Source organism: Electrona antarctica (assembly GCF_951216825.1).
Source record: "Electrona antarctica genome assembly, chromosome: 16".
Lineage (NCBI taxonomy): Eukaryota > Metazoa > Chordata > Actinopteri > Myctophiformes > Myctophidae > Electrona > Electrona antarctica.
In genome coordinates, this window is record NC_136797.1 from 13,072,701 (window position 1) to 13,097,243 (window position 24,543).

Genomic DNA, 24,543 nt, shown 5'->3' on the forward strand with positions numbered 1-24,543 from the left:
ATAGCGGCATGAGCTTGTGGCGCAAATCTTTGTGGCGCAAATCTTTGAATATATATTCTTTCAGAGCGAATGGTTTTAACTCTAATCCTTGCTTCTGGGGGGTGCCTGGAACAACATATTTTCAGATGGGGGGTCGGCGGCCAAATACAGATAATTCTGGGGCTCTTTGACATGAAATAGTTTGAGAACCACTGACATGGAAACATGGGTCATGATTTAGAAGACATTTGTTAAATTGTCCTCAGGTCCATATGGGATAAAATAGAGTAGTAAGATGAAATGCTGCCATGGAAAACGGACACAAATGATGATGATAGACAGTCGATCACATCAATGGTATCCTGTCCATTAGGTGCTTCTATTCAGGTTTATTTAACGGTCGAGGGGCAGCCAAACCTTATCAAATTGTACCAAAATGAAGTGTCTGTAATCCGATACTTAGACGCACGCACGCACGCAAGGACGGACGCACGCACGCACGCACGCACGCACGCACGCACGCACGCACGCACGCACGCACGCACGCACGCACAGTATGCTACTAAATGCAGTTTGCATTTCAAGTGAAGCAATGCCAAGTCTTTCAACCATCCAGCTAATTAGTCCGGGCAGTGTTCACTAAAATACCATGAGATCTACTTCTAAGTAATTGGAATGTATCTTACAGCTGTGTAATTGCTGGAAGTCGACGTGTATCCAAGACAGAAAATGTATTGGTATGTGTACTATGTCGTGCACTAGTCTGTACAATCATCTATTATGCTCTTTATCTCTGTCCATCTCTCTGATGTCCTCTTTGTATGCCCACTTTCTCTCCTCGTGTCTGTCTGTCTGTCTGTCTGTCTGTCTGTCTGTCTGTCTGTCTGCCTGTCTGTCTGTCTGTCTGTCTGTCTGTCTGTGGCCCAGGTGTCGGATCGCTGTGACTACGTCTATGTGAACGGCAAAGAGACCCGAGGGAGGACCAAGGTGTTGCTCAACTTCACCTACAGCTTCCTGAGTGCCCAGCTGGAGGTCAGTGTATGGATGCCCCGCCTGCCTCTGCAGATCCACGTGTCTGACTCTGAGCTCAGCCAGATCAAAGGATGGAGGGTCCCCGTCTCTACTGGCAGCAGAAGGTAAGGCAACGCCACTTGACACATCATTGATTAACCCTTTTAGACCTGAGGACGATTCTACAAAATTCCTTCTAAATCCTGACAGTTTTCTGAAAAACCCTGTTTCTATGTCAGTGGTGCTCAACCTTTTTCATGTCAAGAACCCCCAGAATTATCTGTATTTGCCCACGGACCCCTATCTGAAAATATGTTATTCCAGGGACCTCCCAGAAGCAAAGATTTGAGTTGAAAACGTTTGCTCTGAAAGAATATACGTATATAGTCAATGATTTGCGCCACATTTTCACGATTAAAAAAAAATAGCAGACCTACAAGTTCATAGCACGGCACTCTGTGCTGTGCTATGAAATCCAGCGATGTCCCCGGATTGGACACTAAGGGCCCTATTAAGCAAGTGGAATCTAATTACATATAATTTTACAGTTTTTAAGACGTGGGGGCGGGTGCAATGTCATATTACAATTATGGGCCAGGTGAGAAGCGCTTTCGACACCCCGTGGTGTGAGCAAAACGGCCTTGAATTAGTCATGGGAGTGTTTCAGGGAGTTTTGAGGTTTACCCAATGAACATGTCCGTACTAATCTCTTTACGACACCAGCTGATCCTCATGGAATGCGCCCTTTTCGGCAAGTGGTATTACATTTCTGCAGACTGGCACCATAGACATGACATGACTTTGTCACATTTGGGTTAATTATTCATATTGCACTGCATGCTGTCACCTTTATGCCTCAAAAGAACAGATCCACAAGCTGTCACAGCCATGATGTGCATAGCTTGTAGGCCTATGTCTCTATTTTGTTAAGTAACTTGCAGTTTTCATTGGAAAGTCATTACAGCGGCGCAGCCATATGCTAAGGGAGGGAGATATACGCACATCATCACTTAATTTGTTTCTGTTCTAAGCATGAAAAACAGCTGTAAAAATCTTTATTCTAGTTGATTTGATTCATAAATGAATAACTAAGACTTTGAAATGGCACCTACCTATACCTTTCAGATCGGAATGGAACTGCGAGTAGATACGCAGCATTGGCTGGCAAATTGGCAATCCATGCGTAATGTTCCCAGAATCGTCTAACCCCCGAACATACAAGTTCGTACTTTGATATTGTTTAATTCGATAAAAATAGAACCATGTACCATACAGCGAATGAAAGCAAGATTCCTAAGGAATATGGGGATTTTTACATTTTAAAAAACGGTTGAGAAATGAGAGAACCATGAGTGTTTATAATATCAAATATTATAAGAATAATATGAAAGACAAACGGGCTGTGAAGAGCTCAGCTCACCATCCCGACAAGGAGGAAATATAGCCTATAGAGCATGCACGTATATGCACTGACTGTTGCACACACGCTCTTTATTTGTTTCTATTGAAAAACACCAGTAAAATAACGTTTATTTTATTTTATTTCATTCGAGTCACGACGAAGGAATGAGTTGAAATGCCAGAATACGTGCGCCATGCGTATTGCTGCGGCCCCAATGTTATGGTCTTCGCTCGTAGCATTTTATTGAGTCGGGTGTGATACAGCATATGAAAGCTAACTTCCCAGTGATTATGGAGATGTTTTAATTTTTTTTAAAGGTTGAGAAATGAGCGATATATGACCCTTAACAATCTCAACGTTTGAAGTTTGAGCCAGAAAGCTCGTCTCCTGCTGTTGCCATGTCTCATAGAAACAAGTAAATAGGTCTATAAACATACTCCCTAAAGAATCGCATATAACAGGGGTCTGCAACCTATTTTAAATGAAGTGCCATGTTTTTATTTTCTAGATAGTGAGTCTGCCATATCAAGATTCATTTTAATGACACCACATTAAAATTTCCAGCATATTTTGATTGTCCACAAATATAAAGTTCTTCCTTCTTTTTACATATTTTCTTGCACATTGTTATAATGATCATTATAAATATATATCCCCCTGCAGTCAGAGTTCATTGTTTTAATGAATGAATGTGATGCATTGTGAGCTGGTAGATCTGCTATTTTCAAAAGTAATCTTTGAAAAAAGTGACAATAAGAATATTTTTGAAAAATGTTATTGAAACATTTAAAAACACAAATCTGTCATGGGGGTCACTGGCTTAGTTGGGCAAATGCATTCATCTGGGGGTCCTTGACATGGGAATGTCGCTGTGTGAGGATCACTGGTTTAAACAACATTAGGAGAAAAGCCCAAATAAGCACTTTAGAAACAAGAAAAGCAACCACAACTACCAATATTTACAAGCAACTTTGCAGAAAAAGAAGCCGCTTATAATAAACAGCAAACAGACATGGCAACACTCCAGCAGCACTCCAGAGCCGCTCAAGTGTAAAATCAAACAGTGCTTTTTGCTTTTAAGACGTGGTCAGACCCAGGCGGAATCGGTATGCGCTGAGTGTTTTTAGGTCAAGGGGCTTAATAGCAAAGAGCGCAAAGCGAAAATAATTAACATATGGACACTCCCCCAATGCTAAATTATGCAGGAACGTGGTATTCCATATGAGTGAGCGCTCACCACGGCTTCCATAATACGAAAAGGCGCAGAGCGAGGGCGAAATCTGTATTACCGCATGGGTTTTTCGTCTTGCTTAATAGGGCCCTAAGTGTGAGAGAGGGAGACAATGGCCTTGAAACACTATATACTTAACTGTACTATTCAAACCTGAACACACACACACACACGCACACACACTGACACACACCAAATAACATTGTTTGACAGGTGTTTTTGTAATCTAAAAACATGGGGAAGAACTTGTGTAAACTTAGTACGAGTTTCACCTATAGGTATGGTTAAGTCTTTTGACGTTTTCTGCTGACTACAGCAGAGCTGGAAAAGTTCTCTGACCATTCATGCAAAAAGAAAAGCTGAGAAATCATCCAGCAAAGTTAAACGTTTTTTTTTTAATGAATTGTTTAATCAAGCCCATTCTCATTTATGCAAACAATCTTGATTAATTTTAAGGACCATATGGCAAGTGTATAGCAAGTCTTGCCAATAAGTGGTCAACAGTGGCTCGGCATCCCACTCCCACAAGTTGTGATTTGTGATTATGCGTAAGAAATACTCTGTAGAAAGAAGTAAATTATTATATTAAAGACAGTAGTCAGATGGAAACAAAATAATGCTGTCTACGTGATATGTGTACCTTAACAAATGCCATCCTGCCATTTTAAACCAAAGCTTTCGATCACTGACTGCATTCAGGCAGAACAACATGCTTGCAACTATAGGAAAGACATTCCATGGAGGGACAGCCTATTGTCTGTCCCTCCATAAAAAATAAAGGCGAAAGCCACATAAACTAAACAATAAATATTTGTATAAATTAACAAATAATAATTTAAAATAGAGAGTAGGAGAATGAGAGGAATAAACAAAGTAAATGAATGCCCTGCTTCGACATAGCCTATACAAGAGTCTCATGCAAAAGTATCGAAAATAGCCAATCTACAAGATATAAGTAATCTTTTAAGAGAAGTTGTGTGTGGATTTGATAACTATAGAGCCTATGAAAAGTATTTACAAGAGCTTCTGAATAAATAAGAACTACATTTGATCCATTGGAAGTTGGAACATAGATTATCTTCCCATTTCCTGGAAAGTAACGGTCATGGACATGTATACGAGGTGTCTGGCCGACAGCAACGAAAAGCAAATATCATCTTTGTATACATACTGTACAGTATTCCTGGCCCCATTTCAGAGTCCCATGAGTCCCTACACTGCACACCACATGGTGGCACTCTTATACAAATACCCCCACCTCACCCTTCATGCCCTTTGTCCATGCTCATTCAGTAATCCCTGGGCCATGACTGTCATTGGGGTTGGGGAGGTGAACCAGTCAGAGCATCAATTTTATCTGTGCGTGCGTGCGTGCTTGCGCGTGTGTATGTGCGCGGGGACATTGATTCACATGCATGCATAATCCATCTTACATTGCGACACCTTGGCTGACCTGTCATGTGTCCGTACAGTACAGTACAAACACCAACCAGCCAGTGTTTCTGTTCCCGCAGACGGAAATGTCACCTCATTTCAGGTGACACTTTTTGGGCCGACCGTAACTGGTGTGGAAGCCAAGGGGGTGTGGGATGTGGGAGCAGAGCAGACGGCGGCTAGGAACTAATCCAAGCTATTCGGCCACAGCATGTTAACCTGTCAACCCATTTTTCTGCCCGACTGGCCACGCCTCATTAAACCTAATGGAAGCTGTCACTGTCAGCCTCCCCCCTCTCCCCCAGCCCCCGAGCCAGTTGGCTGGTAGAGAGAGAGAGAGAGAGAGAATGTGAAGAAAGCATCAAGTGCAAAAGGTAGATTAAGAGCGTGACACAATCACGAGAAGAGAAGAGAAGAGAAGAGAAGCGGGCTATAGTCTAATACTCAGTGGTCCCCAAACCTTTTTGGCCATGCACCCCCTGTTACCTAGCTGACGCACCCCCCCGATGCTCAGTCTCGTTGTATTTGGCCGTAAATTATACATTTTTTTTAATATGATTATGGCAAATAATCACTGAATGTCACTGCACTGAGAGACATGCAGCTGCTGTATACTCCCGCAAATGCTCTGATCTTCTTACAACAGCGTTTTACATGATCTTGGCGTTTGTGTTAAATAACACCATAAAAACCGCCATTACTCTTTTCATGTCACGCACCCCCGCCTAGAGGGCATTCGCGCACCACAAGGGGCGCACGTACCACAGTTTGGGAACCCCTGGCTCTAATTCATACTTTGCTGTGTAAAACCGCAATGCTCACTGAAAAAAAAGAAAATAAACGCTTTTCAGATGAGTGTGAGGGACCGAGCAGTCAAAGTTTAAGGATTACACAGGTTTTCAAACTCAAAGTTTGTTTTAATGTCAAAAGTAACAAATAATTAACACAAGTTCCAACAAATGAAGTGGTAGGGCCCTTGAGGTCAACATAACTTTAAATGAAAATAATGTGTAACCAAACAGGAAATGAACTCAACCAACAGACCTCATACAATGGCATATGAGAGAGGCTTATATAGTGGTGGATCAAACCAATAAATACACAAAGGGGTGGACAGCAATTAGAGACAACTGGAATCACTAAACAATTCCCAATTCCCCCCTTCTCAATCAAGTCTGTTGGTATGGTCCTCTGCATCACAGCTGACTCCACCCCCTGCCCCATATGTTGCCATTTCAGGAACTAAATAAAGAACAAAACATTAGTACAACAGTGCATATTGTCACCAAGCCATTCTCAAATACTGATTGTTTTTATGCATTACAGTATAATTATTGCAAATGTCAATATTATAAGATAAAGTAGAATGCAAATGTGAGTGTGGGTTGGTCGAGTCTTATCTCACTGTGAGGCTGGGATCACAGCCCTCACAGTGAGCATCAAGATTGTATGGTATAAATGAGGCTTATGGTACCAGAGAGGGAGCAGCAGAGCATTCCGAGTAGATGCATTACACACGGGGAAGGAGGGTAATGGCCATAGCTCCTGTGTTTATGGGCTGTCATGGTGGCTGACTGTTTACAACACGTTTAGGTCCCAAAGCCACACTCCACCTGTCGCTGTACAGAACCCACTGCCCTGCCCGTGGCACTATTGGCCAAATTAATCACCATGAAATAGGACACTCTGGAGAATAGCATGAAAGATAATAGAGCCTATAACATTGCACAAGGCCCCGCACCACCATCATGAGAGGGCCGTAGTAGTATACCCAAGTATGCAACTATATTTCTTAAATGATTATTTTACTGGCCATCTTTGTGCTGCCTGATGATTGAATAAAAGTAAATCAATAAAAAAATTACATCTTCTGCAAACATTCAAGTCAAATTGTGATGGATTCATCTTCAAAATAGATGTTTCCTTCAATCAAAAGTATACCAGAATGAGGAGAGAAAATAGAGAATTGTGTGCATTTAAGACAAAACAAAATGTATTTGTCATGTGCCATAGAACTTACAAACAGCCAGAAATAAACTTCTTGCAGTGCCAACATTCCTCTCCACTACTCACAACATATGGTGAAAAAATAAATTGAAACCCTACTGTATATTCTCAATAAAAAAATAGCCGATCTACAAGCACACAAGGCTTTGCATTGTGATATTGTAGAGATGCTATTTTATGGCATTTTATTTGACCAATCTGGGAACTAAATCGTCACCAAGAAATGTCTTCACCAATATGTTTCTAAAGGTGTCTAATAAGTACTAAAAGTTTGAAATGCAACTTATGCAACTTATTTGCATAATATGTGACCATACCATTAACATCCTATATAAGGCAAAATAAATCCAAATGTCATCATTCTTTAAGTAGCAGGTGACATATGAAACTAGGGGGTTTTCATGATTCTGAATCCATTAGTTTTGCACAAAAAGCACTCATTGGGCTAAATTCGGCCATATCCACTTGCCCAAATGTGCTGACCTCATCACATTTGTGATGACTGCTATGGCTGTTTTCCTCCCAAGGAATGTTTTTGTGCAAAACTAATGCTTGGAATGGATTCAGAATCTTGAAAACCCCATAGTTTCATATGTCACATGCTACTTAAAGAATGATGAATTTGGACTTATATAGGATGTTAATGGTATGGTCACATATTATGCTAATAACTCAAATTCCCCACGGGAGTTGAATTTCAAACTTTTAGTATGTTATTAGACACCTTTAGAAACATATTGGTGAAGAACTTTCTTGGTAACGATTTAGTTCCCAGATTTTCATAGGTTTCTCTTACTTCCACAGTATATAATATGTGACTACATTTGACTGAGGGACTGCCATTGGATTTTTTTGAATTTTCGTTTTTTCATGTCATATGAAAGCAGGGAATCATAGCTTCAAATTGACATTGGTTGTTCAGTTGAGAAAACAGGCTTGAAAGGTTCACTTTTGTGGTCTCTAACATTACACCTAGCTACATGTTTAAGCATTTATTTCATATTTACATGTCGATTTCAGCTCTGACACTTATTTCAGACATGCTCTAGTATGTGAAGAGTCTGCCTGTGCTATTAACTCATTAAAAAAAAATAAGTTTTTCTCCTCTGGTGAAAAGCTGGAATTTGCGCGATGGCAGTCTCTCAGTCAAATCTGGTCACATATGGTCAAAAGACAACTTTCTTTTGTGAATGGCTCTTCTTGCCCCACTCCCTCCCTCCAGGTACGAGAGAGTGAGCGATGCCAAGGATGGAGACGCAGGGGAGAGGACGGAGAACGTCTGCATGCCCCAGTACCAGAGCACCAGTGTGCGTGTCCTGGCACACTTTGTGGCCAACACCGGGGAAAGGACAGGAGGCGTGGTGGGGGCGGCCGAGGAGGAGGAGGACGACGACGAGCTGGGCCAGCAGGACTTCCTCCTGGGGAGCGATTGGCAGGTGGACGTCACAGACCTGGTGTGGGACTCTCTGAAGGTCGAAGACCCCAAGGTCGCCCAACTTCAGGAAGGCCACGTCCTGATAGGACGAAGCCCTGGCAGCACAAGAATACAGGTATGGGTGCATGCGTGGCAGTGTTGATTTCGTCGAGTAAAACTAAGTCGTCGACTACCTTTTTCCACTGACTAAATGGAAACTACATGAAAACTAAGCTATGATGACTAAAACTAAGACTAAATATACTGACGATTTCGTCGACAAATAAAAAGTAGACTAAAATGTTAGGAAAGGACTAGTGGACAAGAGATCCAGTGTAAGTCATTTTACACTTGGTTGCATGCTGAAAATACCAGATCTACAACCGCGACGCGTTGTGAGCTTGTAGATCTGCTATTTTCAGCATATGTAAAATCTGCCATTACGACGGCATCAAGGCCCGCCAAAATGCATTTTAGTCGACTAAATCAACTGTAGATTTAGTCGACTAAAATCTCATGACATTTAGTCCACTAAAATTAGACTAACACTAAAACATTCCGGGTGACTAAAATGTGACAAAAACTAAATGCTACACTATTCCAAAGGCTATGACTAAAACTAAAATAGAAATTTGCTGCCAAAAACAACACTGGTATGGGTGCGTGGTAAAAAAAATCTAAATATTTTGCATGAAACTATTGCCGATGCCTCATTCGTACAGGTCGATGCTTTCTTTCCAGTGAAAAGGCGACCTCATTTCAGAAACATTATGTTGCTTTATTATAATCAAATTCTGTGTGAAATGAATGTACTCATGACGACACAAACAACACTTAGGGCAAATTAATCGTACGTGAAAAATTCAATTGTCATTCGGAGTTGAGTTAAAACGGAAGATTTGACTGTGTCTATGTGGCTGTATGAGTGTTACTGTAGGCATTTCTGCTTACTTGAGGTTGACATTAAATGGAGATTCCCACAGGACCCATAGCATTCCCACAGTATTGTGAGAGAAATGTCTAAATTGAGAATATGATCTTGCAGCACAGGAGAAGTAAAAAAAAAAAAAAGAAAAAAAAAAAGAAGTAGGATAGCCGAGGGTGTTTTTCTACTTGGGATTTCAGTGACATTCAATTTATTTATCAATCTGATAAGAATGTGGCAGCGTGTCTGACTTGCACAGGTCTCATTTTATGACTGACAACTAATCTAAATGTGTTAATTTAATTCCTGAAATTCTGCTTCGGTGCTTCCAATTGTAACACCTGTCCACTTTGATACATCTACTGTACTGTGCGTTAGAAATGGTATCTTTTATTAAATACATATTGATATTTTCCGAGATTACTTAATAGTAGCTGCCTCTATTTCCTTTTCATAAATAGCAATAATTTTGAACTATACCAAAGCCCCTCCAGCTCCAGTGTGGCCTACTGTACAAACTATTTGATTTGGGAGTGCCATAGTTTGGTTATCCTGCAAGTATTTACACATTGCATCGTGTACTAATTTGCACAGCCTTCTCCTGTGTTGCATAATGCATTTGCAGCCTGTCCGCCAAGTCAATGCTTTGCACCTTTTATTTGAACAAAGAAAGTCATTTGATAACTTTATGCAGACAAATACAGTGTTTCGGGTGACGATCACTCCACTCTCCCCCCTGTATAACTGACTCTGCCTGAGTTCTATAGCTCAGAAAAAGTCCATTATTAACAAAGTATCGCCAGGAAAATTGCTCTTTACTCCAAAGGAGGCGCTATAGTCTATCTTGCGGCAGGGGCCCTTTTTGAGTGCTCCTATAGACAGCTATGTGTGTCCCTGCCTGCCTGTGTCCTGGGTCCCTGGCTGGCTGTGTCCCTGGGTCCCTGGCTGGCTGTGTCCGAGCACGAAAATAGCGTTTGGTTGATTTTCACCACCAAGTGTCACTGTTGCGCAGCCTAACACACACATGCATATTAACTGTATATATGATGATTTCAGGTGTTACAGTACAGTACAGTACAGTACAGTACAGTACAGTACAGTACAGTACAGTACAGTACAGTACAGTACAGTACAGTACAGTACAGTACAGTACAGTACAGTACAGTAGAGGGACTCTGCACCACTCCGCGGGTGTGATTTTTCCTTAATTTGGGGATTTAGTATTGTGTGAGAGGTGTTCCCGCTTTAAACTGGCTATCTTATGCCACCACCTAAATCCTTAAAACACCTCCGCTACCCATTACATTATGCATACGTGTGGTTTGGGCGTTACGCAACATAAACCAATCAGTGTGCCTGGTGCCATTGCCTTTAAGAGATCCATTATCCATTATGCCCTGGATCTTGCCTTATGGAAATGACACCCATCTAGCCTTTGATTGCCTTTCATTTGGTTGACACACAAGTACAGTATCAGCTACGTGTTACTGATTATGGGGAATTTGACATGATATTAATCCATTACATATTTGCTGCGTAATGGGGTGATGAAACTGAACGAGGGAATCGCGCATAATGCGCCTTTGCACAAATCTATTTATCTACTTATTTGACTTCACAAGACAATAAAACATAATGAGCACAAGGAATTGACACTCTGCTGATTATTGGGAAATTACAATCACAGAGATTTGTGGAGAATTAAAGACAGAACGAGACCTCTGAGCTGTGAATGTTCTGCAACATGCATGCGTCAAGCCGAGGCAGCTCCAACTCAGGTCTCAGGAGCGCATTCTTTTATCAAACGGATTCGCATTACGGGTGGTTTGAAGAGGCACTTTCCGTTGTCCTAAACCTGTGTGTATAAGATAGCAAATATAGGGAAAGCGCCTACAGACACACCTCCACCCGCAAATATAGGAGTGAATAGTGGGTTGTGTGGCCGCAAGATAACGTTTATGCATAGTGGAAGCTCCTAAATGAGTAATTCACGGATGTGAATGTTTAATACTTGCGGGTAAGGCATGGCATACGTTAGAGCCGTATATGTCTATGATGGCTTTTCCTTTTGTTCATAGTACTGTTAATTGTCTTTAAGAAGGCATATTCTACAGTATACTTTTACTAGACACAATTTGTCTTTTATCTAAGGTTAATGATTCCCTGAGTATTCTCAATCATACCTCAACGGTCTCTTTGAAATACTCATCTAGGTTACCAACTGTACTGACACTGTATACTGTAGGTCATGTGTTGCATCTACCTCAGAGCATGAATACATTTGGCACAGTAACTGACTGGATGTGCCCCTTCAACTAATTTTGACCTGGGAACGATTGTACAAATGCTTTCTAAATCCTGACAGTTTTCTGAAAAACCCATGTTTCTATGTCAGTGGTTCTCAAACTATTTAAAAGGACCCCTAGAATTATATGTATTTGGCCACTGACCCCCATCTGAAAATATGTTGTTCCAGGAACCCCCCAGAAGCAAAGATTTGAGCTAAAAACGAACGCTCTGAAAGAATATATTCAAACATTTGGGCCACATTTTCACGATTTTGAGCTTGTAGATCTGCTATTTTTCAATACCTAAAGCATAACATAATGCTTAAAAGTAAAACACCAAAAGGGGTTCCTGCCCAAAATGGGTTAAAAGGGGGGGGATGTCTCTGGAGGAGCAGTATAGGCTATCAAACTTAAACTAACAAACTGCGAGCCAAGGATTCTATCCACCTCTGTATTAATCACCTCAACATGACATGATGGCCAAATGGTTAGGGCCACATGGGCTCTAAATGCCTGACGGCAAGTCCCCAGTTTGTCCCCAGTCGTTGCAGGTGCAGTTCAATCTTTTTCCTTTCTCTCCTGCTCCTCTTTTACTTCCGTTGTTCCCCATGGATCCTGAGTGCCGTCGAACTACTCGGTTAGACTCAGTATGTGTGTAAGATAGATAGTCCTTTCTGAATGTCTTGTTATCCTTGTCTCTCTTTTCTTTTGTTGTAGTTCTGCCACCTTTTTCAGACCAGGGCCATGAACATCCTCTCTGTTCTGTTTCATCAGCTCTATACGGCCACAATAGTTGATACACGATTGCACCACAAACCCCCAGATAGCATTTCTCCCCCCCCCCCCCCCCTATCTCCGTTAACATCCTCGCCCCTCAAACGACCGGTTCAAAACAATGATGGAAACATCAGGGTCAAATTGAATGAGCTTTGGCTTTTAGTACATGTATTCATGTTCAAGATGAAAGACGTTGCACTTGTCAGTCACTCATACAAGTAGATGTGCAATGAATTTTTTTTCTTCCTCTTCTTCTTTTTACTGTGTCCATGACAATGAAGTCTTTAGTGACGTGCACATCAAGCCGGTAGTTGCAACTGCTCATCATCTCCACTAGCGTTCCATTTGATCACGAGTGGGGTTGTATAATAGGTCCTCCCCTGCTGTCACTTACAGAAATCCACTATCCTCTCCTCGTTCAAAAAAAAAGAGGCTTTTGTCCTGGCACCGTACAGCGACAGGTTTACAGTACCTCCTCCGGGTTGGCCCTTCTTGTTGCTGTTTTGAAATGTGTCATCAACAAACGGATGATGTATTGTTACAGTGACAAGGCCACAGCAGGGGCTCCAGCACACATCCCTGCATGGGGAAGCGCTGGTGTTGAAGGGAGAGCAAGGACGTACTGTACACACATAGACATCAAAGGGGGCTTCAGCCCCTGCCCCTTTTACCCGTCTGTAAAACAACTGCCCTCTCCACACAAATGCAGCATATGCACTATATGCGGTGAAAAAAGAAACGCAAATGCCACTCCTTTCCTTTCTATGCCATGCCGGAAAGGCAGCATTCAAGGAGAATTGCTTTTTTCCCGAAGTCTCCTGAACTCAAATTGAACACAGTATTTTTGCTTTGAACAAATTTGTTTAGAAATCCATGTCGTATATACACCGCATCTCCACTAGCTAAATAGTGCTGGGTTGCGCCCCGGAAAAAGCTGATCTACAAGCTCTCAACGCGTCGCGCTGCGGCGCGTTGTGAGCTTGTAGATCTGCTATTTTTGCTGTTTTTGTCCAAAAGTGCCCTCTTACGGGATTTTTGTCCCTGCCTCTCTTAACACAGCCGACGCGTATCGCGTATCAATACGTTATCAATTAATCAAACGTCGGGTGCGGATCACGTATCAATACGTTTCAATCACTTTTTTATAGCATACTTTCATTCATCTTTTTACCCACCCGGACAATGAAGAACCATCGCCCTATCATTGCTGCTTAGTCCCGCTCACGTGATCAGAAAAAAAAACCAAAAAAAAAAAAAACCCCTCCCCTCCTGAAAACAGGAGGGCGGGCCGCTTTACGTGTATAAACCAGTGTAGAATGGATGCGCCCATGCCGATGTAGCCCGTGTGTGAAAATAATCAAATTTCACCTAACCTCGCCTCACCAGGCTTTCCTCCACCTATTGGCTTTTATACTCGATTCCCCCCTCCCCTCCTGTTTCTCCTGCAGGAGGGCCTTGCGAGATGGGGGCTCATGTCTCGGAAAAAAACATACGGAACGCTGTTACGCTGCCTAACACATGATCTGCAGATTCTGCACCAGATCGGCAACACACATGGACAGATGCATGTTTACTTCTTCATACTGTAGCGACCAAACGATCCCCGAGCCTACAATACTACGAACTAACCGTTCGTAATACGTGAACTACCGTTGGTGGATCACGTATCGCCATGCAGAGCCGTCATAATCGGAGATCGCTCAGACGTGTGATTGTAACGCTTTTTTATTCATTATAATTGTAGTGATAAGACCGCAATGAACGCGTCGGGGACGTAATCGACCCGGGTGTAAAGTATAACGAACTTTTCCGCGTCCTAAACCGTGCATGCCCAGGCATGTTCCCTATACTAGCTTGAAAAACAAAATCAGCTCATGATGACAACGCGTCTCACCGTTATACTATAGTTCTGAACCGAACGGTGGAATGGGACTTTTTATAGCCGTACGATCAAGACTTTTGCTGCCCAATGTGCCCATGACCCCCCCCCCCCCCCCCCCCCCCCCCCCAATGTTACTGCGATCAAAACAATGAAAGCAGTGAATCATCATCATCATCTAAAGGATGCAGAGTTATGAAGGTTTATAGTCAGACATTGACAGGCAGATATAACAATAAACACAATAAATATGCTATACATCCTATACACCGAATGAAAGCCCTGAATGTGTACTTTTACGAGGAAAAGAGTAAACATTGATCCCATGTACAGTCTGTCATAAATTAGTTACTGGGTGGATGCACATTGCGCCCACCAGATATAACTGCAGAGAAGACATGGACCCGAACTCAATATTCACAAAATAAGGCCTATAGCGACATATAAATACTATATACCGTATGAAACAGAAGACTCTCTGCTTTCATAAGAAAAAAACTTCTACTGTAGTAATAATAAAAATCACACCCATGTGAAGTGAGTGGTGCAACTCTGTCCCATATTCTGTTCTCTGCTTATTCAATACAGGTCGCTATATACGGACTGAGGCAGAAAGTCATGTAAACCTTTTATTTACAGTTTGGTCTGTAAACTTCTACTGTAATAATAAAAATCACACCCCTGTGAAGTGAGCGTTGCAACTGTTCTGTACTTATTCACTACAGCTCGCTATATACGGACTGAGGCAGAAAGTCATGTAAACCTTTTATTTACAGTTTGGTCTGTAAACTTCTACTGTAATAATAAAAATCACACCCCTGTGAAGTGAGCGGTGCAACTGTTCTCTACAGTTGCGCGGTGCAACTGTAGAGAACAGTTGCACCGCTCACTTCACAGGGGTGTGATTTTTATTATTACAGTAGAAGTTTACAGACCAAACTGTAAATAAAAGGTTTACTTGAAAGGTTTGGAAGGTTTGAAAGGTTTGGCTTGAAAGCGAAGTAAAAACTATGAAATGTACGGTGTCTGTTGGACTTAGTAAAGGTGGCGGTTATTGGTGCCCATTTCCCCTGTAAAACACCATTGATCTGGCATTTATGAGAATGCAAAACATGTGGAAGCCATGTATGGACCTGAATCGTAATCTCTTCCTTTGTTTTTATAAAGTAATGTGCGTAAGTAAAGTGCTCTTATGTCAGGAGTTGGGATTTAAACCTTTTTGAGATTGACACAATTACAAATGGAAGTAACAGCTTGTTTGACTATATGACAATATAGGCCCAGTTAATGTCAATGATGAATCTCACCTCAAAGTTATTAACGCACGCACGCACGCACGCATGCACGCACGCACGCAGGCACGCACGCACGCACGCACGCACACAGACAGTTAGGAATCGGATAGCTTAAATGCATAAACGGTACAATATGTATAATTAATATACTCTTCTCTCCCTTACTCTGTAGCTTTATTTGCGTGTAGCACACACAGACAGGTACTCACTCAGTCGATTCTCTCTCTCCTTCATTAGCTGTTGTCTCAGATGTGTATTGACTATGTTGTTAGAAAGACTGAAGTTTTATTTGATTGCAAAAATGGCCTTTGCTTCACTGCAGTGATTGTAGATCAAACTTCAAACAAGAGTGCAGCCCTCCATTTGAATTCAACAGAAGTGTAATCACTGCATGGAGATCTTATGAATATAAATGGTCACCCACAAGGAATATCATGGTCAGAAACAGAAAACACATTATTTAACTTTTTTTCATCACAAAGACAGCAGAACTGCTTTTGAGAGACATCGTGGGAGTGTTAGTGTAGAAGCAGCATTCTGAGAAAAATATTATTATGAGGATCGGCTTGGCACATTTTGATGCCCCTTTGGCATGCTGCCCATAGAGTTATAAAGGATAGTGAGGACCGGGAGCGACAGCCTCGCCCCCCCTGCTATTCATTTCAATAGAAGTTGCACCAGTGGCGTTTTGAAGCACCCGGACTGCCGGAAGTACCATTATAACTCAATGGCTCGAGCGTGCGGAAGTTGAGAGCGGTCTCAAATTTGAAGTCAGGCTTGACCCACGTTACGCACAAGGTACGTCTACCTCCATGAACGTGCTGCAGTTCCACTTTTGGCCAGTAGGTAGTGGCAGCTTCAACGTTGACCAGCCTTTGTGGGGGCTTGGTGCTGCCCTACACACTGCATGTGCGTATGCCTAGCCGCGGCACTGGAGGACCCCTTGGGGACCCGGACCCTCTGTTGAAGATAACAATTAAGGGCCATTGTTCACCCCAACTGAGAATGATTGTCTGTATCAGCCAGGGTGTGGGAGGGAGTCTATCCCAGTTTCAATGCGCTATAGACCTCTGGGAGATGGATTGCTGAGGTGGAGCGCAACACCTACCATCAGCTCCCAGTACTTACCGCACGGCATTAAGCCGAGCGATCAAACCCATGACCTTTCGGTCGAAAGGCACTACCGATTGAGCTACCCGGACACAATTCACCTTTAGCAAAGCCCCGCCCTCTACCACTTAGACACTCCCACTTGGACACTTTCCAGCCGGGCTCATTCATTCCAATGTAAATATCATGGATTTTACACATTAAAGGGGAATTATCAACTTACTTTTGTAAAAAAAGGTTTAGGGAGAAATTCCCCTTTAAATACTGGTTAATTATTTTAACTAGACCTTCAAAATCTCTTCCAAATCTGGTGGGAGTCCTCAACTGCCTACACAAACTAAACATTTTTCTTTTCCTTCAACTTCATCATTCTGATATCTTTACACAGCTCTGTGTTCTTTTCAGGTGGATGTGTTCCTGGAGGCATGTATTCTATATCCACTCCTCCAATAGTTTAGGCCTCCACGGAGACTGAAGGTCACCTTTCAATTTCTTGTGGATTTCACTTTGACCTATAACGATTGTGTCTTTGCCAAACATTAGACTCAATATCCATTTGAAATTGAAACAGTTTTGTTTATACCGCATTTCTAAGCGTTTACGTGTACTCGTTCTTTGAATAGACGTTGTAGATTGGCTGTTTTTGCCAAAGAGATTTGGTGTGCAGTGAAAAAAGCACTGCCAAATTTTACCCCAGTCAAACAAAGCAGGGTTTACAGGTGAAAATGCCATTGACAACTTGTAGAGGGGCCAAGCTTGGAATGCCAGGCATATCGAGAAAAGTATTATTCACATTTTTCTCACATCTAAGTCAGTGCTTTTCCCCATGCATGGATTTAACTAACCAAACTTACATTGGCAGTAAGCCTTACAGCATAGTCTTATTTTTAGAAGGGTAAAATGTTCTCACATTTGAAAATGTGGTATTATCATTTTAATTGTAATGAGTATATTGTTTTTTTATTAGTCAAGTTTGGAACATTTTCATAAGTAAAAGCCAAATGTACATGGAGTGTCAGATTATGAAACCGTACACTTATGTACTGCGCGCCTTTGTTGAGAGAGGTTACTGTATAATTTCTCTCGTGAAATATGAATAATTATTACAGTGCAACCTTCGACCAGCACATTCGTAGCATTATTAAAATGTATAGTATATTAACATTAAATATTACACTTCTACCTTCAAATGTTCACCGTGCACTCCAAACAAATAAGAACAATAGTAATAGCTTTTTTGAACCCAAGGACGCTTTACAAAATGTACCAGTAACCATTGTTAAATAAACATGATCACCTTTGCCCTTAGCTTAGAGGTATGATTAAACTGCATCTGCCAGCTCTGAGCCCTCTGTGACTTTATCTGTGCGTTTAGCATTCAAGGTTAGCGATGTCAGCAATGTGGGAAGAACAGGGTAAAGGGTGGATGCTAAAGGGAGTGGAGGAAAACAGGGAAAAGAGCCTGTACAGATGAGCAGGTGATCAGTGCTGACAGTTCATTATAGCACGGGTAAACGTGGAGATGTGGGGGTGGCTGGGCCAGGGACCGGGGTCCTAATTGGAGCGGATGGGAGGGCTTCCCATCTCGTATCTCAACATCACTGCTGTTTATACATGTCTACACCACCAGCACCTCTGGGAAGGGAGGTGGAGGATGTGTCAGTGAGGCGTAGATGGTTTGTATGTGTGCTGTGTGCTGCACAGGGGGGGGGGGGGGGGGGGGGGAATTGTGTGAATGTGAATGTGTATGGACCTGTGTTTGTGTTCGTTTGTGCTTAGGTAATTTTCCTCATGGACCGAATATTTCTAGAATGATTAGCATACTATACTGGTAAATTAGTCTTTGTGATCAAAGAAAACGTCATCCCCAGACTGTCTGTATGTGTGCGTGTGTTCTGCGTGCGTGCATGCATGTTGTGCGTGCGTGCGTGCGTGCATGTCGTGCGTGTTTCAGGTGCTGTCCCCTCTGTCCTCATCGGTCCTGGCTGAGAAGAGCTTCAGGGTGATGGAGGATAAAGTCAGTGTGACAGAGCTGGGAGTTCAGCTGGTGTCTGGTCTCTCACTGTCTCTTCAGCTCAGCCCAGGGAGCAACAGGGCCATCCTGGCCACCGCTACCACACAGGAGGTCATGCATGCTCTCAAACAGGTACACGTGATGTGCATCGCTTGTGTCATTTAAAAGTTGAAGAAGAAACGGCCAAGGAGCCTTGTCTGGAAACATCGATCTCTGCCACGACCTCCACCCACAATACTACAGTACATTCTGTTTGCCCTATTTTTTATGACAGTTGCAGTTCCGCAGTTCCTGAATGTGATTTAGTTTACATACTGTATATATAGTGTATACTTTATCTGTGTGTATGTGTGTGTGTGTGTGTGTGTGTGTGTATATATATATACGGGATATAGAGGCGAAGTGGGCTGAACTCCGAACCTCTAGTATATAAATGGCATGTGTCATGCTGACTGACAGCTGAGATGGGCATATGGCATCAGGGATATCCATATATGGGCATTAAAGAGACATGGATTCGGAGCCATATAGAGTAAAGGTCCCTGCACACTGCTGCGTTTTTCGGATTCTTTGATGCGTTTTTCTGTCGGTTTTCCGAAAAAACGCATCCCAGTGTGCAACCACCTTAAGACAGAGGTACGACAACTCCGTTCACTTCATGGGGCCAGTCCAATGGCGGCTCTTGTACATAGACTTCTATTGGATTTGAAGCCTTCAAATCGGGACAACCGGAAGTTTACGGAATGCATTGGAGTCTGTGGGCGTTTTCTGCCCCCCTCAATGTCGTAACTCTGTCTATACTCTATGGCTCTGCATGGATTGACAGTTAGAGATCTCCATATATGGGAATAAATTATAAGCATTGGATCGGCAGTTCAACGTGGGTGTGAGCATATACATTTGATTATAAATTATTTTGTATTATTTATATTTATTTGTATTCCTCCGTAGGAGGATAGCAGACGCAGAGAGGCGAGACTCACTTTACTCATAACTCAAGTGTGTTTGTGTGATTCTTGTTTACTTAGGAGTCCCTCCTCAGTGCTTGGCTCCAGTTCAGTGATGGCTCCATGACTCCTCTGGATAGTTACAACCCTGCCCACTTTATTCTCTCGGCAACGTCTTTGGATGAACAGGTGGTGGTGGTGCGACGTGACGCGGCGTGGAAGTGGCCCGTTATCATCGCCAAGGGAGAAGGCCAGGGATTGCTCGTGCGCGTAGAGATGAGTCAGTCCGAGGCGTGTCAGAAGGGAAAGCGCCGAACCGTCTTGGCCGCTGGTGTAGGGAACGTACGCGTGCGGGTCGGCCGCCCCGAGGAGCCTTTCAACCGGCCGGGAGACCGCCAAACCCACCCCGACTCCCCTTACTATGGTGGATCTTTCTCGGACATGGAAGCGGGAATTATGAACCGGGGGGCCACAACCGTCAAGGGCCACATGCCAGTGAGGCCAAATGGGGGCCGTCTCTCGGCTGACAGTGGGGTTGGGGTGCCGGGGGAATTCTCCGAATACCCAAACCAGGCGGCGGTCCCGCCGGGTCACGGTACTGAGGAGGACGTGTCATCCCGTCGGGGCCTGACGGACCTGGAGATCGGCATGTACGCCCTGCTTGGTGTGTTCTGTCTGGCCATCCTAGTCTTTCTCATAAACTGTATCTCCTATGCCTACAAATACAGGAGTAAGCACTTTTCCATAGAGACCCCTGAGGCTATGCCACATGCCCATGACTGGGTTTGGTTGGGCCAGGAAGAGGGGTTGTGCCTCCAACAGCAACAGCAAGAGGAGTTGGGTGGCACCCTGGAGGAAGGAAGCCAACTACTCAATGGCGGGGCCCTGCGCAGCAACGCCAGTGTCCAGGGAGGCTGCAGCTCATCCGGAAGGGATCATAGGAGTGAGTCGCTTAACTCACCCACCACCAAGAGGAAGAGGGTCAAGTTCACTACCTTTGCTAATGTCAAGCCCAGCAACGGATGCCCTGTACTGAGCCCCCTAGCACTGGTGCAGACCAGTGATATAAAATGGGTGTGTCCGGATATCCAGCTGGGGGACTCGCAGGAGCTCCGGAATTACATGGAGAGATTGAATGAGAATGCTCCCAAGAACATTGTGTAGGGAGAAGTGTGTATGTGTTTTCCACTGAACTAAAGAGAAACTCACCTGAATGCCTTCACAGTAAGAAGGGAACGAGGGGGGATCATGTATGGAGTAAAAATGGATGGACAATGTAGCCTGGAGGGACCTGGTTGCAAACTGTACCTTGACAACAGGCTGCGACAACAGGATAGAACATTCTGCCTACATGTTGTTTCCATGGAAATTGTCGCAAAAGGTTGAGCATATCAGACTTAAAGACTTTGACATGATGACACCACTTCATACATACAGTAAGAGGGGGGAGGGGGGGATGTGAACTTGATATTGTTGCTTAACTTAAATGTATGTTCTTTGTGTTTAAGTTGACCTTTCCTTTATTACTCTCCATATCATTGTTTTCTTTTTTTTGTATCATGTTTTGCCGTTTCATTATTTATATTTCCTTGCTTCTTCTAGAATTACTATGCCCTGTGCCACCCTAAAGCAATTATAGATTCTAGGAGTGTTGAAAGCAAATTGTATATAATAAAATGCACAGAGCTTTATTGGGAGATACTGTATGTAAAGTGGTATTTTGTAGTGTTTTTTTGCTCTTCCAAGACCAGACCCATGCATGCTGTTACTGAAGACGAGACGGGTGTGTCTGATCTGGTACCTTGAAAAGAAAGCGTGTAGATATTGCTAATGCCCACTTAAGCCTGATTTACGCTTAGTTGTTATGATGGTGTCTTTTACTGAATATATTTGATCTACGAGCTAAAGTGAGCTTGTAGATGTACCATTTTCAATGTGGGACACCACCGTCATACGACGGAGAATAAATTAGGCATTGTGTGGAGCTGAGCTTCGGGGTTGTTTTCTGTTGTTATTTTTTGATATTGTTGAAGGAATATTCTATTGTTTCATCCTGAAGAATCGCCTTCACTTGAATGTTACCATCTGTTGTTGTGGACATCCATCCGATAGGCCTATCTCACAGCCCGTTTTTCACGCCCACTTCCGGTAAATAGTGGTGACTTTAACATGGGCATTTACACGTTTTTTTCTAAGTACATTTTCTAATGTAAAAATGTGACAGACCAATATTATTATGAAGCAAACAAGATGGTAAATCAGGTCGAGCAGATAGAACAAACCTTACCTTGAGAAAACAAAAGTTGTAGACTTCTTAAATAACCTCTTTTAACATGTAGCGTCTATGGAGTGACGTCACGCTATCACCACTAACCCCGAAAGGGGGCGTATTTAGGGGGGCGGGGAAATTCTGTGAGATAGGCTTATTGACCCTGCATTTGATTTGATCCGATACTGTACATTAAGTAGACGTTTTGCCATTCTGATGAAACGATGTCAATTCTAAACATACTGGTTGCTGCACATTCAACAATGTATTGTTATATGGGTGACAAGATGCATTTGACAACACAAAGAAGTATCATCAAGAGCATTAAAGGGATATTTCACTTTCGAAATAACTTTTGGTCATTTCATCGTCTACTCTGGCTTATGTGAACACCCCACACAGATTTAAAGTTTCTTGATTCAGTATTTAGATATTTTATATTGATTTTAGCTTTTTTCTGGTGACCCATAGTGTCCTAATACGGTGAGGGTCCGTGTTTTTTCATTTATTGTTTTCATATATTTTTAATGTTTTGGGAAAAGGTTAAGGAGCAGTAGAAGGCCGGAGGACACTACAAATTATTAAAAATAAATGAAAACAGTAAATTAAAAAACACAGCCCCCTCACGTATTAGGAGGGCAGTATCAGTCACCATAAAAAAGGACAGGTGATTTTGATGAATCTGACATGGTTCAAATGTAGTTTGAAGCTACAATGTTTTTGCATAGGAAGGGGGGGGACAGCTAAAATGAATATCAAATATCTAAATCAAGAATCAATTTTAAGTGAAATATCCCTTTAATAGACAATCACCTTTCATTTAAAATGTGCATTTAAAATGTGCTATAGAGCTTTCAACAAAGAAAAACATTACCGTGAGCCAAAACTATCAAAATTATGTAAACCTAGATTCTGACTTCCTCACCCATCATGCTATTTGTCAATATGAGTCACACCCACCCCTTTCTATACCTCTTTTTTTTTTAAACTGGTCATTGACGTAATTAAACCTGAAGGTGACACTTCTCCATCTTGCTGCAGTGTGATCCATCTGTCTGACTGGTCTATTTATTTCTCAGTCTTAATGTGCACGTCTAACCAGTAGATGTGAGTAAAGAGGGAGAGAGGTTTCGTCATAAAACATAACAATGAGCCACTTGTCATCCGTTTGTCGTCTTTGTCCTGGGTGACTAAAGGAGAAACAAGACATAATTTACGTGTTATCCCACCACTGTCTGTGTGCATTTAACTCCAGACCTACATAAGTCCGCTATACATTCTTCTTTTCAGTTGTTTCTGAGATCAAGCTGGCTACTCACGGTTGTGGGAAGTCAATTGCAGGCAAATGGTATGGAATATCAAAAAGCTTGTTGAAGCTCACTCACATGTCTACCGTCAAGGAGATCATGTGTAACTAATTTGTTTTGTTTTTAAAAAAGAAAAAGAAAAAAAGGCAGCTGCATTGCAAACAACTTGAGACAGACACTCACTCCTCCATCAATATATTGTTGCTTTTATGCTTCATGTTTTGATGAGATTAGCTGGTAAACAGATGTGTTCATTTCATGATTGGTTTAGCTTGGTTTGTAGTCAGTCAGGGTAATTGTTTCCCCCTAATTTCCAATCAATCAGGGGTCGACCATCGCCATATGCATGGCTTGTGGTGGACTTTTTTCTCCGAATTGTATTTTTGCCACGGACATACAAAATGAGTGGACTATAATACTTCCAGAAACGCATAAGAGCTATAGCCCTAAATGGCCATTGCAGGTCTGTAACTCTGAGAGTGTAGAAATGGAACCAAATAGAAACATTTGCCATGGACAAGACCTAGTCTTTGCCACAGACACATTTTTGTGTACGGACGGACATATTGATGATGACCCCTGCGATGATCAATCAGAATCAGAATCAGAATCAATCTTTATTGTCACATCACATTACAAGTAAGGTGGGTGAAAAACTTGGTTGTGCAGGCTCATATCAATGCTTTAGTTTGCACTCGTCTCGTGTTAGGCTCTCATGTTAGTCTGTTTGTGCATGGTATAGAGATGCAGGAGGTAGAGGAGATAGGGCGGTAATAGTAGCTCTGGTCCATATAGAGTTAGAAGGAGTTCCCCTTAACGCTGGTATCAGGTACGGTCGCCCCTAAACCTGCATCTCGCCCCTCGATTTTTTTTCCACCGACCTCACGCCGACCGCTCGGTCCAACGGTCCTTGTATTCTTTATTTTGTTTTACTGAGAATAAGGATAGAAATAAGTTTAGGGTTAGGCATAGTTTTACTGAGGTTAAGGTTAGGAATACGGTTAGGTTTAACCGTTACATTAGGAATACCAGGCCGTGCAGTTCCGCCGAGTGAGTTGGTAAAGGGGCGACTCGTTTGGTATGTTACTTCGAGCCGTTGCGAGCACCTCCCGGTATAGCAGACTCTCTCGTCTGTAGTACAAATATAAAATACACGTTCGCTACTCACCAAAACAAAGGCTGTTTAGAGGAGTTGAAAGCCTATACTTTCCTTAGTGGGAATACTCGGAGCCCCCAACTTCACGTCTAAAATGC

The 24,543-nt window shown here is 42.6% G+C and overlaps 1 protein-coding gene across 4 annotated transcripts in view; it reads left to right on the plus strand.

Annotated features, from left to right (window-relative positions):
* Positions 1-20,882, plus strand: part of LOC306939789 (transmembrane protein 132C) — a 220,629-nt gene extending 199,747 nt beyond the window's left edge. For all 4 annotated transcript variants that reach the window (XM_079524487.1, XM_079524488.1, XM_079524489.1 and 1 more), the window contains 4 exons: positions 907-1,115; positions 8,287-8,614; positions 18,707-18,898; positions 19,795-20,882. In XM_079524487.1, the coding sequence (XP_079380613.1) occupies positions 907-1,115; positions 8,287-8,614; positions 18,707-18,898; positions 19,795-20,877 (1,812 nt within the window). In that variant the 3' untranslated portion in view covers positions 20,878-20,882. The remainder of the gene's footprint in view (positions 1-906; positions 1,116-8,286; positions 8,615-18,706; positions 18,899-19,794) is intronic.
* The last annotated feature ends 3,661 nt before the right edge of the window (positions 20,883-24,543 follow it).